Source organism: Columba livia, chromosome 9, assembly GCF_036013475.1.
Source record: "Columba livia isolate bColLiv1 breed racing homer chromosome 9, bColLiv1.pat.W.v2, whole genome shotgun sequence".
In the NCBI taxonomy this organism is placed as follows: Eukaryota; Metazoa; Chordata; class Aves; order Columbiformes; family Columbidae; genus Columba; species Columba livia.
This window is the reverse complement of record NC_088610.1, coordinates 11,759,008-11,777,759: the sequence shown is the minus strand read 5'-3', so window position 1 is coordinate 11,777,759 and position 18,752 is coordinate 11,759,008. Positions and strand designations below refer to the sequence as shown.

Here is an 18,752-nt window from a genome sequence, read left to right as displayed (position 1 = left end):
ATGCCGTGCGTTCCCTTTGTTATCTGCCTTGGGAATGCTTCTGTAGTTGCAGGGTGAATAAGAGATTCAGAATTGGGTTGGATATTTTTGTTTATTGTAATGTCCCTTAGTTCACTTAAACATTCTAGCAAAAAGAGGGAAAAAATATATTTGTGGACACTCTGCATAAAGACATTTTTAAAATACTTCGTATACAAAAATAATTAAGGGATCCCCAGAAAAGTGCAAAACTAAGCATTTAATATATGTATGTAGTTAAAAATGGTTACATTAGTAACTGACTTTACCCCAGCATTGATAATATTTTCATTCCAGGAGACAGGAAATGACGTAATATTTGCATCAAATATAATACAGCTTATTTTAATAACATTTTGTTTTAAACTGACACTTCTGGCCATAAAATAAGTGACTTCAAACTTTTTTTGGTCAATTTTCATTAATTCTGCTTTCAATAGTAGTTCAAAACACTTTTCAACCTTTAGCCATTGGACTGTAAGTCGCTCTGTGTTATACTGAGTTATGCTCTGCCATGGTCTTTCACCTCTAGAAGGCCACAGGCACCACATATGAACCGAAATGCTGAGCTTTATGTTACAAAAAAGAAAACAAAGCTTATTTACTCTCACCCTGGTCTCTCATAGATGTTTGTCTGCATTACCGCATTGCTGGCAATCTGTCCTCAGCAACAAAAGATTTCAGCATGAGAGATACAAGCATTCTGGGGTATTAGGGAAGTTGCTGAAGTCTATGTAAAAGAAGAGTTCGTTTGCATAATGCTGTTTCTAATCAAGATTATTAAGGCCTCTAATTTTAGAAAATAACATTCTGCTCTGTCCAAAGGCAGACTTAAACATTAAGTATAAAATCTTAATTATGTTAATTTTATAATTCCTTTTGAAATACTTTTTAACATTGGAGATTATTTTCTTTTTCAGTGACCCAAATCAACCAGTGCCGCAAGATACAAAATTCATCCATACAAAACCAAATCGTTTTGAAGAAGTAGCATGGACCAGATACTCTCAGAAAGACCAACTGTATCTTCACATTGGATTAAAACCACGAGTTAAAGAACACTATAGGGCCAATAAAGTGAACCTTTGGTTGGAACTGGTACCTCATCTGCACAATCTTAACGACATTTCACAGTATACCTCTACCACAACTAAAGTGCCATCAACTGATAATACTTTCAGGCCAACAAGGAAAAATTCTGTTTCTGTTACTTCAGCCTTTCCTACAGCCAAACAAGATGATCCCAAACAACAACCAAGCCCATTTTCTGTGGATCAAAGGGACTATTCAACAGAATTGAGCGTTACAATTGCAGTTGGTGCATCTTTGCTGTTCCTGAACATTTTGGCCTTTGCAGCATTGTACTACAAAAAAGACAAGCGGAGACATGATGTTCATAGGAGATGTAGCCCACAACGTACTACTACCAATGATCTTACCCATGCACAAGAAGAGGAGATAATGTCCCTCCAAATGAAGCACACTGACTTGGATCATGAATGTGAGTCCATCCATCCGCATGAGGTGGTTCTTAGGACCGCCTGTCCCCCAGACTACACACTAGCTATGAGAAGGTCTCCTGATGATATTCCCTTAATGACACCCAACACCATCACAATGATCCCCAACACTATACCAGGGATTCAACCCCTACACACATTCAATACATTTACTGGAGGACAGAACAATACTCTGCCCCATCCTCATCCCCACCCCCATTCACACTCAACAACCAGGGTATAGCCAGACAAGATGAAACAAACTTTATTTTTTGATGGATTACAGTAGGTGATATTACTGAAGATTACTTGGCTTTCAACCTACAAGACTCTTACTATTTAAATGTGGAGGAATATTATGTGAATATACATATCAAGAACTTTTGGGGTTTTGAAAAAAAATGAATTGTACATATATCAAATGAACTTAAGAAACAAAGAAACAAAGCAAAACAAAAAAAAGAAAAATGAAAAAAACCCAACTGTTTGCAATTGCTTGAAGCAGTTGTCCTGAATGATACTTTTTCATTCACATTCAAGTATTAATTTTTTGAAGATTTAAGTTACATAATGGAATTAGGCATGTGCAACACAAACAGGAAAGAACTATGACTGAAAATTTTAAAAACCTATAAATATGCACAAGGGACACACTAATGGAATGTCAGATAATTTTCACCAATTTTTATTTGGACCTGTTTTATTGTGTAGACCATATTTACATATCTGAATAAGTACACAAAGCACCAATGCTGTTAAGGCCTTAGAAAGGGGCTCATGCTGAAATCTGCCAGTCAAAGAAGTTTTACAGCCTGGCAGGTACAACATTATCACATAAGTACTGTCAGTATTAAAGTTGTTGGAATAAAGGAAACTGGATATTTTTAGCACGATGTGCATGATAATTTATATGCTTGGTGGCTGTGCTGCTGATTAAGCCGTAATTAAAATTCTTCTCATCCCATTGGAGTTTTTAATAGAAGCTTTCTCCATCAATTGGCACAACCTAAATAAGTTTCATAAAGGGGCAAAAGTAATCACAGTAAAATATTTCATGGTAGCTTCAGAAATAAAAGGAATTGCAACAGTTCTTAAATGTATTTATGGCATTCTAGGTATACAGTGGTGAACCTCCGCTGATAGGAATCCCAGACAAAAAAATCCGTATTATTATTGTTCTTTTTCCTTTCCACTTAAATCATTTCTAACTTTAACATAACTATAACTTTAATGGAATCTCCTTTGATGGAGGTTTTATAATTTGCTGTAATTTAGTTACAACATACTTAGTTCAAATTGGTAAGATAACGTGTGTCCAAAAATGTAATTGCAATGATATTTTGCAATATAAAAATGCCCCAGTATTACTGCTCTGATTACACCTTTCAGTTTATTGTTTAAACTCATGTTGCATGTTACCAAGTTTACTTATAATACACTATACATTAGCTTTGCCATTCAAACCAGTTCTTTAGACCAGATGGCAACAGTGTGGAAAAAGAGGGTGTGTAAGAATGGGGAGAGAGCCAGGTTTAAAATCTGAATACTACATATGTTTGTGTGATTTGAAATGAGTGTTCTAAAATCACAAGAAATTTTTCATTCCCCTGTTGCTTTCCAATAATTATATACCACGGTCCTTTCAAAATGTTTGTATATGTAATCAGATGTACATTTATATAAAAGATATAATTGAGATGGACTTAAGAGCACATCCCTGATAAATACTTTCTCTCTTACCTGTACTATATTTCTATTAGACTAAAGTTATGTGATTTTTTTTTACATTTTTTCAAATTACTAGCAATTTTGATAGTTTGTAAGATAATGCAAAGAACTTTCTCTGACAAACTAACTGCAGTAACAGAAACATTTCTTTTCAGTTACTCTTTTTCAAGAATGAAAGCTTATTACACACAAAAATTGTATACTACTTGATGGAAAATTTCTTTGTACTTCTTGGCCATATTACTGGTCACTGAGTGAAATAAAGATAATCTGGATAACGAATATTATTCCAATGCTAAGAGACCTGATCTTTGCTCATTAAAGAGCTAAAATGTTTATTGCTGTTTTGTCATTTTTTAATGAAGTAATGGTAACTGTCTCAAATAAAGAGTAATATCTTAAGACCAGTCTGGTTTTTGAAGACTTGAATGTGCCTTCTACAACTAATACAACTACACATTTATGGGCCAGTCCCATCTACAACCCTTTCTTACAGAAATACTGACATTGTATTATGTCATAGTATTACATGCAAATCTCCCCTAGTGTTCAGGAATAAGCTGAAAATCCAAGTCCCAATGCTGAAGAAAAGCCAAGGAACAGGCCTAATTGAAATAAATCTGCATTATTCCATGACAGGAAAAAAATCACCTTGGTATTATTTAGGTGATTGAACTTTCATAAATGATTGCCAGGAAGTTCAAAGCGTGTTCACTAACATCAAGCACAAATATTAAAACTGAAGCTGAAAGTGAAATAAGGTACTGCAATTTCAGTAATTTTATTCAGTTATTTAAAAACAAACAGAAATCCATGTATTTAATTAGTGCGTGTTACAGTCCCCCGTTTTAAATTACACTCTTTTAGTAGAAGCATAAAAAAATAGTCTTCAAAATCCAGGGCGGTCTGTGTGCAATTTCTGCCTGATGTGGTTGTGCTTTTAGACTGTGACCTGCCAATGTAAACCAATAAAAAGAATTGTCTGCCATCTGATAATTATTGTTTAATAGGAAGATTGTATTTTGCTATGTTGATGAAACAAAACAAAAAAATACAAAAATATTGATGGCCATAAAACAAGATATTCATGAAAGATTATTTTATGTGCTTTTCTTAACTTTCTCAAAACCAAATAACTTTCTACTATAGTTTATTTGTGGCCATATATCTATATATCACTATATATACAGTATCTGGTAATTGTTTACTTTTATTAGTTTCAAAATAAATGATTTAGGTAAACCAAGCATGACACTACACTTTATTTCTCTCAGCCAACAGTATTTAAAATGTGAAAGATGAAGGCAACAACAATAATTTTATCACTTCTGTTTGAAAAAAAAAATCCCATTCCTATGATGCAGATACTGTGAATGATATTTTTGTGTCTACTTTATAATTACATTACAGCAGCTGACTTTCCAAAAGTAAGATGGTGTCCCACATTTTAACACAACACTAAGAAAGACCAAGAACTGTTTTAAATCTGAAACAAAATAAAAATATAGGAAATGGTTTTGGAATATCTTCATTCTGCTTCATGGAATATAAGTTTGTTCTTTTTAAAATATTAATGTTTGATTTGTTTTCCACAGTAGCCTACAAGAAAGCAAAATGGAGTGTGATATTTAATTTCTTGTATCATCCTTGGACCAGATTTCCAATAAAATTAGGATATCAGTCATTTTTTTTGGAAGTTTAGTAAAAATATAAAAAGCCTGCATTTATTGCTTTCACACTTTTGTAAATATGTTTGCAGACCTTTTTAAGAAAATGTATTCTACCATTTTGAGAAAAAATAACAATGGAATCATTGTCTCGTTTATCTATTAAAATTACAGGCAATATAATGTGCTGTGCTGATATTTCTAGGAGAAATAAAGCAGATAAAAATGCAATTTGCTTAATGGTATCTCAGTTGGTTATATGTGGTATTCTCCACGCACTGAAGCCTTGCAGGGCGTGGATTTCTCCATAGGAAAGTGTAGTTGTTTTGGTTGTCAGTACTAAACATATCACAAGCCTTTAGTTATTGGATATTTTGGTTATTGAAACACCCTGAAAACAGGATTAATAGAAGTCTAACAAATAAACATGTTACAGATTTAAAGAAAGAAAATACTGACATTTCTGTTGCCAGCTTCACTAAGAGATGCAACAGCTGAAGTCACAGGAAGCCGTCAGATATCATGGCATTCCTTTGAGGTTTGCAAGTTGTTATTTTTTTCCTGTGGTGTTAGTTTAAATTATCGGCCTTTTTCCTCCCCTTTTTTCTAGTAATGAACTATTACAGATGATCACTTTTTAATGTAAGCACACATTAGATAATGTAATTATTATTGTGAAATGTTCTCCCAAATAAATCAGATTAATGGGAAATTCCCTGCAGAATTTTCGCATTTTTCATTCAAACCTCTTGTCGAAATACCTGTTGCAGTAGTTCTGCTTTTTTTTTTTTTTTTCAGTTTGTAAGCTAAGGGACTTTCTCCAAATAACATTAAAAAAATCTCTTTTTCTATTTGAAATAATAACACTAGAAGATTAAGATGTTCTTCAGAAGCCTCCAAATAAACAGGAACAATTTGAAACATGGTGAAGGGGCTTTTACTCCAAACATTCTAATTTGATTTAATTCTGGCACGTCAATACATTTGTATGCAGACCAGAAATTAGTGGCTTTTGATGAGGTGTTCAAGAGAACAATGGAGCAGGATCAATGAATTAACCACCAGCCATGTGCAAAGTCCCTTTTCTCTTAGGTTCTGTTAATGCTATTTTATAATTGATTTCTTGTTTATAGATTCAGTAAAAACTTAACTTTGTGAGATGGGAAATGGTTAGAAGAAGGTAATGAACATTATCTGATGGAAAATGTTTAGAAAAAATGTTGAGAATCACCTAGGAAGTGTAGATTTTTATGTGCAACCTGGCTTCATTCCTTTTTGTGGATATTATAATTCTCAGTAATTCATACACATGGGAAACTATTTAATTATTGTATGTAAATAGTGGATAAAAGCCTATTTAGTTTCCTTTTCTATTGGGATGAATGAAAAACCTCATAGAAGTGCAACAAATTCAGACAAGTAATTTTCATACAGTATTTTGAATTTTTTTTTCATTTGAAGATCAAAGTACCATGACAGCAGTAAAAGCCCTGGAAGTATTTGTTTGTTGCAGAACATATATATGTATCTTTATATATGTACCCATGTGAACTACTGAAGCCTATAGAGATTCCAAAAATATGAATAAACAGAGCAATTCAAAGGTAAATGCAAGTGCTCAGTGTGGAGGTAACACCAATACTCGTTCTGCCTTCTCTGCTGTTATTGACCAGATGCTCAGCTGATGACATTTTTTTAGCCCCAGCTGAATTAGTGTTTATCATAAAACCATTGAAATCGATGAAACCCTGACAACTTACACCAGCTATCGATCTGCTTCCAGAACTTTAATGTTCATCATGGCTCATCTCACCTTCCAGTTTTGCACATCTTCTCACGCACATGAACACCCACTCACAGAAATTATTACAAGTATCACTACATGATTTATGATCACTATCAGTCATTAAAGTGTGCTTGAAAATATGCTCATTGGTATTTAAGTCCAAAAGAGCCTTCTACTTAAAAAAAGAATCCCTGGTAATTAAAGCTGATACAAAGAAAAGGTTTGTACCACAGTTTACAGCATTAATATGCCATGGAAAGTTTTATGTTAAAATCTTTTTAAAAAGGAACATTCAGTTCTGTCTGATCATCAAATCTATACGTTGACCTGTATGTCAAAGACATAATGACACTATCCAGTAGTTGTAAGCATGATCTGCTATGCTCCATTCTGGAAAGGAAGAGACATACAACTGAGCTACACGCTTGCTGTAAATTCAGGACAGAAATAGCTGGATCTTCTCTTACATCTCATTTTTCCCCTCTTGGTATGAGTAACAGCAGACACTCTGTTTATGAGATGATCTTTAGAGTGATGCCATCTAAAAAAATAATAAATCTGCAGTTCCTAATTCTGTAGGGTTGGGTATTTAGTATTCAGTTTTTCTGTTTTACAGATGTAAGAGCCAGTAACTTTTTTTTTCAAACGGAAGTTGATAATGCTGGCAACCAGAGGTGATAATACTAGAGCTCAATTAACACGAGGTTTTGTGAAAGAGCTGATAAGACTTTAACCGCATTATTAAAAAAAAAAAAAAAAATAAAAAATCATGTAGTGATTTTGTTGAGTCGCTGAGAATTTTGCTGTTGGATTTACTGAAAGAAGGATCAGTTCAGAAATACGTATCAACTCCTGTGAGGTGCATATAAAAGTTGAACAGTTATGACCATGACTTCCAAGAGTCTTTGGTTGTTTCCAAACCTCCCTGAGTTACTTGTCTATCTGTATTACGAAGAGGAGCTTGCATGTTCAGGTATTTGCACGTGGTGGCCAAATACTCAACAGCTCTTCACAAAAAGACACATCGCTGTGATACTGCAGGGTCAAACCCCAGCTGACGTACCTTATTTTTCAGCAGGTCTTGTGAGCTTGGTCTCAGCACAGGGTCAGTGTGGCCACATGGCTTTGGGCTGGAGCGTGATTGTATCTCTTCGGCGTGAAGGACAGAAAAAGAAAAGCAGTCATGGGCCAGCCCCAAGACAATATACTTGATATAAATTTTCCCTGAAATAAAACGAGGGCGAGGCAGAACCTCCTGACACGAGGCACTTTGGGAGAGTGAGATGTATGAGGTACCTATTTCATCCATTAATGTGTAGAAACAACTTTGGCAGTAATTTAAAGCAACTAAGACTATATGAAAGCTTCTAAAAATAATGTACGGTTCAGTTGTCACCAAATACATTTTCAGAAGATGTCATGCAATATTTTACTGATTGATGATAAAGATTTGGTTCCACAGTGTTGTTTGTCTAATTTTCACAAGATCACTCCTATGTAGTGGTGAAATTTCGCTGAGCATATGAATAAATTTTGCTCTCCTTTGCATATGGGTAAATCTAGAGAAATTTTGTGCAAGTGGAAACGTGGACTTTCACTAGAAAAGGTAAGTAATATCCAAAACAAATTACTCTTGGCCAGCTGGTAAAAATCCCATGTTAAACCCTGTGATGATCTTTCTTTTAACATTCATCAATTTGCCATAAATATCTTTTTCTCTCCCCAGTCAGTAACTGGAATGAGTGTACCAGGCACTTCATAGAAGATTAAGAAAATAGCAACCATTTGTTTCTTCTCATTAATCATGACTTCGGTGTCCAACATCAGAAAATATAATAGAAGAAGAAAAATAGCAGGCCAGGTTTGGGGGTTTGGTTTGGGGTTTATTTGCTGCCCCCTCCTTTTTTTTTTTTCTATAGGCACATTCGGGTATGTTGATTCTCTGGAGGCTCACCAGCAACTAGCATAGGATACAACCATAATTGCTGCAGCCAGGAGCTTGTTGGGAATTTGCTGCTTTCCTTGTCCAGGAGGAAAGGACAGGGTTAAGCTCACGCAAGGATATGGTTCCCAACTGCAGCTCTGATACACCCTACAGAAGTGTGAAAACACTTGCAAATTCTGCTATGTTTGACAGAAGAAGGAACATATATTGTCGATTTTTAAAAAAAGATTGGTAATGTTTATATATTTGAGATTCTATTAACTTTGTTTTAAAAAAGCAAGCAATCCTTTTTCAACAATACAGTTTGCCGTAAGCCTAAAAGGGCTACTTGGTTACTAGAATTTGGACTGCTGTAATACCACATATGAATTCCCCTTTGTGCCATGCTTCTCCTGGTTCCATTCTACAATTCAATTCAGGGATTTTATTTTAAAACTAGAAACTCTCTGTTTTTATTAAGTTGCATCAGTATGGACTACTGCTAGGTGAAGTTTGTTCTCATTCATTCACTCAACAGGTATATTATCTCAATCCTCTCAGTTATGATTTCTTATTTTCTTCCTTTAAGATTGGGGTTTCTTTTTAAACTGCTTCTGTGGTAAGTGCAATTTTGTTCTTCTTCATGCCCTCTCACATCATTGTTACTACTGTCTCACACACATGCAAATATTTGAAATAATTTAAATCTCTGTTCTCTTCACTTATTTTTGTCAGACTTCTATCCTTCTGATTGGAATATTTCTTCATCTTGTTTTTCTTGTGGTTGCATACCCAGGGCTATTCACAGACGATCTCTTTTTCTATGAAAGTAGTGTTTGGGTACAGCATAGTTCTGGACACTAAACTCTGTTAACTTATGAACCCCCAGCCACAGAGGAACTGCTATCTGGGATGAGAATGGAAATCCATCTACTCTCATATCTCTAGCATGGCCAAGACCAGTAGCTTCTGGGTGGGTACAGGAATCCCTTCAGTCCATAATGACAGACATGTGCCATGAAGCGCACAGCTATCACTGAATTGTCCTCAAACACATGCCAGATGGTAATTTTTCCCTTTGAAAGCTGCTGGAAATGCAGTTTCACACACAAAAGGCAACCTTAAGCTAAGGCAAGCACACGCCTCCAGGAATACGCATTGACTTGTAAACTCTGATGCTTGTTAGTTTAAAAAGCTTAAAGAGGCTACAAATAGTTTTTAGCTCATGGCCGCACTTCAGGCAAGTGTTGATGTATTTTTTCCTGGCTGTACAGACACTAAACCTTTGTTCTGGAGTGGGCTTTGTCACACTGCCTGTATGCTACAGCTGTTCACAGAGCTGAGCTCCTGCTGACCCTACTGCAGTAAACAGCAACATTTCTATTGACTGCACCTGTGAAAGATAGGGGAATGAAAGGAATGCATTACAGATGTGGAGCATCAAACCCAATTTGCTACTGTTTTATAGCCTGAAACAGCCCTTTGCCTCCCTTTTAAAGAGCAGGAGGAGGGCTTCATAGCTTGGATATGACTGTAGGAGGTGGTTTTTGCTGTAGATTTCTGGCTAGCTGTAGAAGGTTATCAGGATGAAATTATTCCTTCCTAAATTTAACTACCAATAGCAGGTGTCTAGTGTAAGGAAGGTGACTAGACCTTATCTGAAGTTAGTAAGAGAAGGAATTTTAGTACTGGGTAAATCATAGTGTGTTGGTATCTGGTTTTACTTGTTGAACAAGAGAGAACCAAAGTAGGATAAAAAAAATGCTGTCCTGAAATCTTTTTTGTTAGATAAAGCATGTATTTTTTATGTATGTGTGCTATTGATAATTATATTTTTTTTAGTTGCATATAGCTTCTATAGGACAAAATGCATTTCTGAATGGGTTCTGCGTAGGGATAGCTGGATATTTTCTTCTTATTTCTTACATCTCTCTAAATAGCTCCAAGATTTTCAACAGATAAGGCACAGTTATGTGGTTTACAAGAACTGCTAGTTCCACAACATTATTTTATTTCATACTATATTACTTTGTGAGGGGTAAGCATCATTAGGAGTGAGTTAACAAAGTGGAAATGCAGGCCAGGGAAATGCTGTAGGAGAGAGAAAGCGGGGAAGAAGAGCTGGAGGAAAAAGATCAGTCCAGGGGAGTGAGTTTTGGGGATCAAACCACTACGGAGCAGTCTGGCACACCAGCAGAAACGGAGGCTTCTTGTAGCACGTGGTGAGACTGCTGTGTTTTACCAGTTTGAGCTTCTTTGATCAAATAGGCTCATTCTTCTCAGAAGTTAGTAGAGGGTTTAGATGCATTTAACACACAATAGGTATACTTAACAAAAAAGACTAGCTGCCTATTCTGGTGTAGTTGAGTCCTTTTTTTTTATGTAGTCAGACATTCCTCTTTCTCCTTCCGGTTCTAAGTGTGTCTGTAGGCTTCAAACCTTCATCTGAGCACTGTAGGAGGTGGTAGGAACAGCCAGAGTTCATGTGGGAAAAGGATAAGAGTTGTATTTTCAAAACTGCCCAGAAGCAAAAGGGGTTTTATTAGTTGTAAGCAGCATAACAAATTATTTCTGTCAGCTTAGCAGCCTCTAGTTACAATGTCACAGTGAGCTGCACTATTCTAACCTGTGTTGAGCATGAAGATGTACATTAGAAGGATTGATGTTAAGCACTTGAAGGAGGGTTTATATGAGTATTTTTAGACTTCCATGTGTTCTCTGGCATCTATTTGACAAGGGCTTAAGACCCCTTCATTTAAATAGTTGTAAACTTTATTGGAGAGAGAACTGATTGTTGTTCTGTAGATCAGTAGTATTATTAAGATAATGATGCAAAATGTGATCACTTATGTCTTGGAGAAGAAATACATGAATGTCTTGGCTGCATTTGTTCAAACCTCTGAACCTCATGCTGTGTGTTGCAATCAGATTAACCGAAAAACTAAAACCAAACAGCACACAACAGATAAAACTGATAGCAATATTTGCCACATGCTGAGGTCAAAGAGGTGTAAAAACTGACATATCGATGGCTTCATTGCATAAAAAAACTACTAAACATTATCCATTTAGAGGAGAGATCAATATGAAAAGCACCAGCTAATGGGGTCTACCTGTGGTGCAATCACCATGAAGCGTATGTCCATCCTGTTAATCTATAAGGCTTCTGTAAAACTATTTTTTCAGATCAGAGGTTAAAGCTAGAAAAATCTGAATTTCAGAAAACAGCTGTGAGCATTCATGAGACTCATTGACTCTAATATTTTCTAGGAACTCCGTTATTTATTGGAAGAATTTGCCAAGAAGTTGCCATCTAGTTAACCTGAATACCAAACATAGGAGACTCTGATTTGCAGTAGAATTGTTTGGATTAAGGGTTGGTATGATTACATTTGGTTCACATCTGTCCAGCCAAAAAGAAGCTTTTTTGATAATGTTACCTATGTATCCCTAGCTTCAGTCTGGCATCATATGTGGCATTTGCTGAGGAGGAAAGATAAGGAGCTTGTGCCATGTGCTTACCTGCAAATTGGCTTTGTTTGGCTTTCACAAAGTTAATTAAGAGCACTTCTAGGAAATGGAAGATACAGTGTCTTTCATTCTTCACAAAAGGAATTTCCCTGCTGGCATTCAGACAGTTAGCTTCTGCAATTAGATTTGCATTAATATCTACTCTCTTTTATCTCTCCATTCTTAAAAGCATATACTAATGAAACAAGAAATCTTGAATGTTCTTGTTCAGCTTTTGAATTTTAAAATGTCTTTTTCTTGTTGATGTTAGTGACACACAGCTCTAGGAAGTTGTGAGGCTGTTACACATATGCCCTTTAAGTTGGCCATTGCAAGTCATACTGGAATACAGCAGCACTGTGAAAGCATTATGATGGTGTAAAGCAACCATTCATCTTTAGATCACAAACACCACAGCCTCCATTGCACCACCAGCTGTCTCGGCAGTGTGAAAAATATCACTGGAAAATCAAGAAAGATTATCAAAAGGCAGCACTGGCACTGGAAAGCAAGTCTTTCTGCAGGCTGGTGAGGACAAGTGGTCATAGCCCAGCTGAGTCCATTGGGGATCCTTCCACATAGCATTTGCAGGCATCAAACTGAAATGCAGCAGTAGGAGCAACCAAAGAGCTTCAGGTTTTTATCACTGTCGTGATGGGAATGGATCTAGGTGCATGGTCTGGCGTGCTAAAGAAGGAGAAAGAGCAAGTTAAATCTTGGTAATTATTTTTTTTCTAAGCAACCATTTCCTGAGCTTAAAATTTTGATCTGAACTGTTGGCTTGTTGATAACCTTAACTCAAGATGTTATAGCAGACCCACTGTGCTTTTGCTGTACGCTAGGTGACAGTGTCCAGAGTATTCAAACTAGAGCACTTCTGTACCCCTTCTCCAGCCTCATCATTTCTGCAGTCTGTGATCCAGCCACACTCCCTCAGGTAAGTGCTGACCTTACGTTTCCTGAATGTTCATCCCGAGTCTGTGTTGCTATGGTCAGAGCCTGGTCACGGGTAGAGAAAACTGATCAACTATAAGGAGCTGAACTTGGAATTTACAGACAGCAAATCTTTGGCACCCTATACAGCAAGCTACACAGGATAGGCTGCATTTCTCCAATAGTGTTAAATTATTTTTAAGATGGGATCAACTGGACATAATTGCATAGAAGAAAGAAAAGTCTCATTAAATGTGAAAGGGTAGAAATGCTATAATAACTTCACCAGTCATTTATTTCTTGGTTAAAAAAAAAAATCAATTTTTGTATTTCCTTTGATCAAATTTAATAATACCTTTAAGTAATATATAGAAAGATAGCCTATATTTTTCAAAATCATTGCAAAATTATATTGCAGTTATTATTCTGGATGAAAGTTTTATTGCATGTCTTCAGCAACAAAAAAGAAAGAATAGCAATAAAACATCATGAGCTCTAATCTCAGCACTGAGCATCTAACACATGCAAGCCTGAGATGCCTACCCATAACATATGTCCTCCCACATCTATAAACTCATTCAGCTGCAACATGGACAAGTAGCAACCTCAGAGTTTCTTTGAATCAAACTGGCATTGAGGCATCATGTTGCAAGAGCTGGAGCCTCTGCAACATGATGCTGCGTGTGATCTGGGCATGGGGAGCAAGGGGACAGTGGTATCTGACCTTTTTCATCACAGTTCAGTGATGGATGGAAGATGGACAGGACTAGAATGGCATAAACCCATTTTGGTACCTCAGCAGCCCCGCTCCAGATCCTGTACGTGCGGTTCCACTTGCCTTGGAGAGATCTGTAACATCATCAGCTTGTGCACAATTAAGCAAGAGTTAAACCCAGCAATTAAAAATACTAATATTTAATTTTAGAAAGTGGAGGCAGACTGGAATTATCCAGAGCAGACAGCAGGGTCAACAGCAGGCATGGTCTGTAAATTGACTCTGTCTGGTGTGAGCAAACTAGGTAGCTGCTGATTAGGCAGGTCTTGTGATGTGCCTTTTGTGAAAACAAATTCAAGCTGCAGCCTTCCATACACAGTACAGCTGATGATGGGTTGTTACTTAAAGGTCTAGGAAAGCAGCTTTCAGATCCCAGGCTTGTCAGAAAAAACAGCAGGAGGGGGCACACAAATAATGAAAACAAATGTACATGGAGAACTGGATGGGTAACACCGGTGCAGAAGTCAACAGTGTAATGTGCCCTGAAATGTATTGCAGAGAACTGTGTAAAGTCAAAGCTGACCCAGGACACTGAAAAAGCTTCCATGTATTTATTACTTGCTGTGCTTGTGTCCTGATGGGGCAAACAGGTTCAGTTATGCTTTTCTTCCCCTATGCAGGGTGTCACAGTTTTCTGATACTTCCTATCTGCAAAATTGCACTGACAGCTACAGCTGGTTTGAGGAGGGGGGGATGGGGGGGGTGGTGTTGAAGCAGCCGGCAGTGATGGCCATGCTGGGGGAGCCTGAGGTGCATTGACAAGTGTCATCGCCAGCTGGAGCACTGCTGATGCGCAATGTGCAGGTCAGCATCAGAGCTGGTGGTGGGTGTTCAAGCTATTCCTGTAAGCCCTAGTGACCACAAAATGTTCTTCCTTTATTCAATAAGAAGATGGTTTTCAGACAGCACTTAATGAATCACTTCCCTTACAAATGAGTAGCAGAAAACATCCTTTAATCAACAGAAGCCTCTCATTGCTGTTGATAAGAGGTTTTTTTCACAGGTGTTTTTAAAAAAAAAAGTCTCCTTTGCAGCTGTTATATATGCACAGTTCTCAAGACAGCTGAGAATTTGAAGCCATGTTATGCATTTCTAGGTTTAAAAAAACTTTCTGACTGGGAGATGGGACTGGATAGGAAAAGGTAATAAGAGAGGTGTGCTAGGTTGATTTACTTCTTGTGTGCGATCACACTCACAAGAATTAGGAATAATTCTTATTGTTGTTATTTAACTGCTGGTAGTAGATAATAATTTTACAAAAACCAAGAACTGTAGGAAAATCTACTGTAATTATTACTTGACCTACTCTGCAAAAGGCAGCTGCTGTAATTTTGCAAGCAGTTCCAGCAGCAGCTGTTCATCTAATAAGCTTTGGAAGACCAGCTCTCCCAGCCTGACAGCTCTGAGAAACAGAGAAGCATGGCAAAAAGTGGCATTGATGTTTCAATAAGTGACATTCTTTCTCTGAATCAGCACGAATAAAGTGCTATGGAGCAGTGTTTGTGCTGGGAGGTACCACCTTTGAATACAGCTTCAAGCCAACACCCATCTTCTCATTAAGAATGAGAAACTCTCTAGTGCACAGATTATAAATCTGTGTGTGTGATCATAGACTTCAAGGAATCTATGAAAGACAGAGACATTTTGGGGAAAGAGAGAGACAGTTTGATTCTCTGCGATATGTATGAGCTGAATAAATGTTGTTGGCTATTTCTGCATTGCACAAGCTAGCTCTAAACATGGTAATTCAGATCTCTTAGATAGGAGTCCTGTGGAAGCACTGCTCCTTCATTCAGAAGAAGTTCTCTGCAGGTCCATATGATGCTGCTGCTCCAATATAGTGCAGTGTAAGGCTCGTATCTTTATAGCATCGTGCCAGAAAGTCACGCTGTTGTCACCTTTGTGGCTAAGCCTCTTGCCAATCTATCACTTCTGGTGGTCTCAGTGTCTTTCTGCCAACAGCTGAACCCTAAAAAAAAAAAGTTAATATTCAGGTTTAGACAAGGAGGAATCATAAGTTGGAATTAAAGCTGTGTTTCCCATTTGTCTTTGTTCTGATCCACAATTGTTCTGACAGTACAGTTAAAAATAAAATGACCTCTTTCTTTTTCTAGCTGCTATCATAATCATCATTCCCCCCCAGATGCCCTAACTTCCCACTGCACCCTGCTGGTTCTGCTGCCCCTGTTGTCTCTCAGTCCAAAGAGTCTCTGAACAAGAGACATACTTTTGTGGAGCCTGGCAAAGCTTCAGAAGGGAAGAGGAAAGAAATCAATACTGCTTCAAAGCGAAGTCTTTGCTTCAGTGAATATGACATTTGCCCTTTCTTCACTAGTGGGAAAAACAACAAGGACACTTACACCAGCAATGGAAATAGAATGAACAACAGAGAGACCTTCCAGGTTTCACTTGTAAAGGAAAATAACTTTATAGTCATTGTCCCTATTTGGTGACATCAAAAGCAGGTGTAGAGTGTTAGGAGGTGCAGTGTGGGAATGAAGTAAAAAGTAACACAAAGTCAAAGAGAAGAGCTGAAGGAATTTGGAACAAGTGATAATGGACTCTGCTGAAGAAATGGGAAATGAAGGACACTACACAAAGGTCAGGTCCATTGCTGTGCAATCAAATCGACTAAAAAATGTCACCTGCAAAGGTGGGCCATAATATTAAAAGACCTTCCAGCAAGTTTTACACCATTTTGACAGCTTTGCAGCAACTGAAAATGGCAGCAGAACATCACACTTTGCTAATGAACAACTTCTCAGTAGGGTGGAAGCAGGTCAGAAATTTTCTGACAGAAGCTTAAAATACCAGTCAAGGAAATTAATGTTACTGCAAAATCAAAACAACTTTGAAAGTCCCTCACTGATGTTTTTGGAGGATTTACAAAAATGTAAAAAGAATGTAAAGCTTACAAGCCTGCTTCAATTATTTTTCATAATCAAGTTTTTGTTTATTTCATATTCATTTACTTTTGACTTTTTTCTTGTTTGTTTCCAGTTCCTTTTGTTGCAGAACTAGATGCTTGTTCCAAGTTCTTAATTTCATTCTGTTTTGACTATGCCACTTCTTAGGTACTTTTCCAAGTTGTTTTGTTTTGCTGTTTCTACTTTTGTGTCATTCTTCACATACATCTTTGTGGACCTCTTCCTTTTTGAATAACATTCATTGTTTCAATAGGCTCTGTGTAATTGTTTGAAAATAGTCTTTTGCAAATAAAGTATTTTCATTACGTGAAGCTGTGTCTTCGGTTGCAGCTGCCACTACTTTTCTTGTTGTTTCTGGCCTGTGCAGTGTATAATTTGCAGGATCTAGCTTTCCCTGCTGAGAGGGGATCCTGGGTCAGCTGCTGTTGTTGCAGTCATGTAATGGAGCAGACTTCATCCTTGGTGAATCAAATAGCATGATTTCTCAGGAGCACACTCGTAGAGTATCAGGACAGTCATGTACTCATACTCTGACCCCTGTACTTGTGCTGGGTGAGAGTTCTGCAGCTACAAGAATCAATAAAAATGTATTGATTTCTCTACACCAACATAAAGCTTGTCTGCTCTTATCTCCAGTTTGCAAGCAGAAAAAGGAGACTGTAAAACTACAATTGTCTTATGCTTTCTCTCCTTTTTCCTCCCCATTCCATGGTTCTCACAGGTGACCAAGATCTGTTTCTGACAAAGCCACTTGGCCAGGGAGCCATAGCCCTGCTCGCTGTATCACAGCACCCTACTCTTTTAACACTTAGGCTGTGAAAATAGCTGCTTTTGAAATTTTGTAAGTAAGGAGAAGTGCAGGGGGGATTGCCCCTAAGGCTAAAGTTGAGTGACTTCTCTGGGCCTTAACTCATCCCTCTACATGCAAGCAATGGTAGTCAAGGAAATGTAATATCAGTGAAGAACTCAGTGCATCTCTGGATATTCCAGATTAACATAAAGTTGATTTTTGGGGGTCATTTCAGCTCCCTTTGCAACTCTTTGATGTTTCCTATGCTAGGAAGAGGGTAGGTAGCTATCATTCATCTGAAGAAAATGGGAATATCCTCCACTGTTAAAAACAGTTTCGGTGGCAAATATGAAGCCAAGACAGGGTAGAGCAGTATTTTCAGTAATGCTTAATTTCACAGAAACTGTCACTGAAAGCCATACCTGTCAAAAGGTGAGTGGGGAGATGTCTGCTTCTGCTGCTCAGACTACTTGGGAAGCTTGGCTTCAGGCTTCTGGATGCAGCTGTTTGTCATCTGTACAGTCAGTCTTGGTTAAACATCAGAGTCCTGACAGAACACATGGAATGCAGTCATAGAGCAGCCAGATTGGAAAATATTTACCCAGAAGACAGAACGCAAGCCCCCTGCAAACTGCAGAATACACATTGATGATTTCCATTATTTCATCAGCTGGGTCAGCATTATCACTAAACAATCATGAGTGTTACAGAACAAACAAAAAAATGACCAGAGATCTCTTATAGTATTTGAAGGCATCAGCCTTGGATGTCTTTTTTCTGTGGAGAGTAAGGGCTTTAACACTCAACTGTTCCCATTGAAAAGATCCCCAGCTGCACCAATTTTGATTAAAATATGTGCATTATGGCAGACAGATAAAATTGTTATGGCTGGTAGATATGTGTGACCACTGGTCAAATGACGAACTGTGTATCTGTCATACCTATATTTAATTTTTATGTTACTTAAGGCAAGGTGTTTGTGGCATAAAATACAGGTAGCCACTGCCTTATGCTCTACCAGCTGAAGGGCAAGGCAGACCCACTGACAAACAGCAAAATACTCTGTGGTTTATCTGCCGTACTGCCCTTTGTGGCTTTCCCTGTCCTCATGGTTTCATGTGCATAATTCACAGATTCACTCTGTTAGGACTGTTGCATGCCCGATGTTAAGATGGGCTTCCATGCACAGAGGATT

The 18,752-nt window shown here is 37.5% G+C and overlaps 1 protein-coding gene and 1 long non-coding RNA gene across 14 annotated transcripts in view; both read left to right on the top strand.

Moving 5' to 3' along the window:
* NLGN1 (neuroligin 1) overlaps window positions 1-7,465 on the top strand; it is a 381,690-nt gene extending 374,225 nt beyond the window's left edge. For all 13 annotated transcript variants that reach the window (XM_065073820.1, XM_065073819.1, XM_065073818.1 and 10 more), the window contains one exon: window positions 939-7,465. In XM_065073820.1, the coding sequence (XP_064929892.1) occupies window positions 939-1,761 (823 nt within the window). In that variant the 3' untranslated portion in view covers window positions 1,762-7,465. The remainder of the gene's footprint in view (window positions 1-938) is intronic.
* A 3,387-nt stretch (window positions 7,466-10,852) lies between these two features.
* On the top strand, window positions 10,853-18,284 carry LOC110356206 (uncharacterized). The gene is made up of 4 exons (XR_002409295.2): window positions 10,853-11,998; window positions 12,404-12,851; window positions 12,975-13,069; window positions 15,955-18,284. It is a non-coding gene; the product is annotated as an uncharacterized LOC110356206 (long non-coding RNA).
* The last annotated feature ends 468 nt before the right edge of the window (window positions 18,285-18,752 follow it).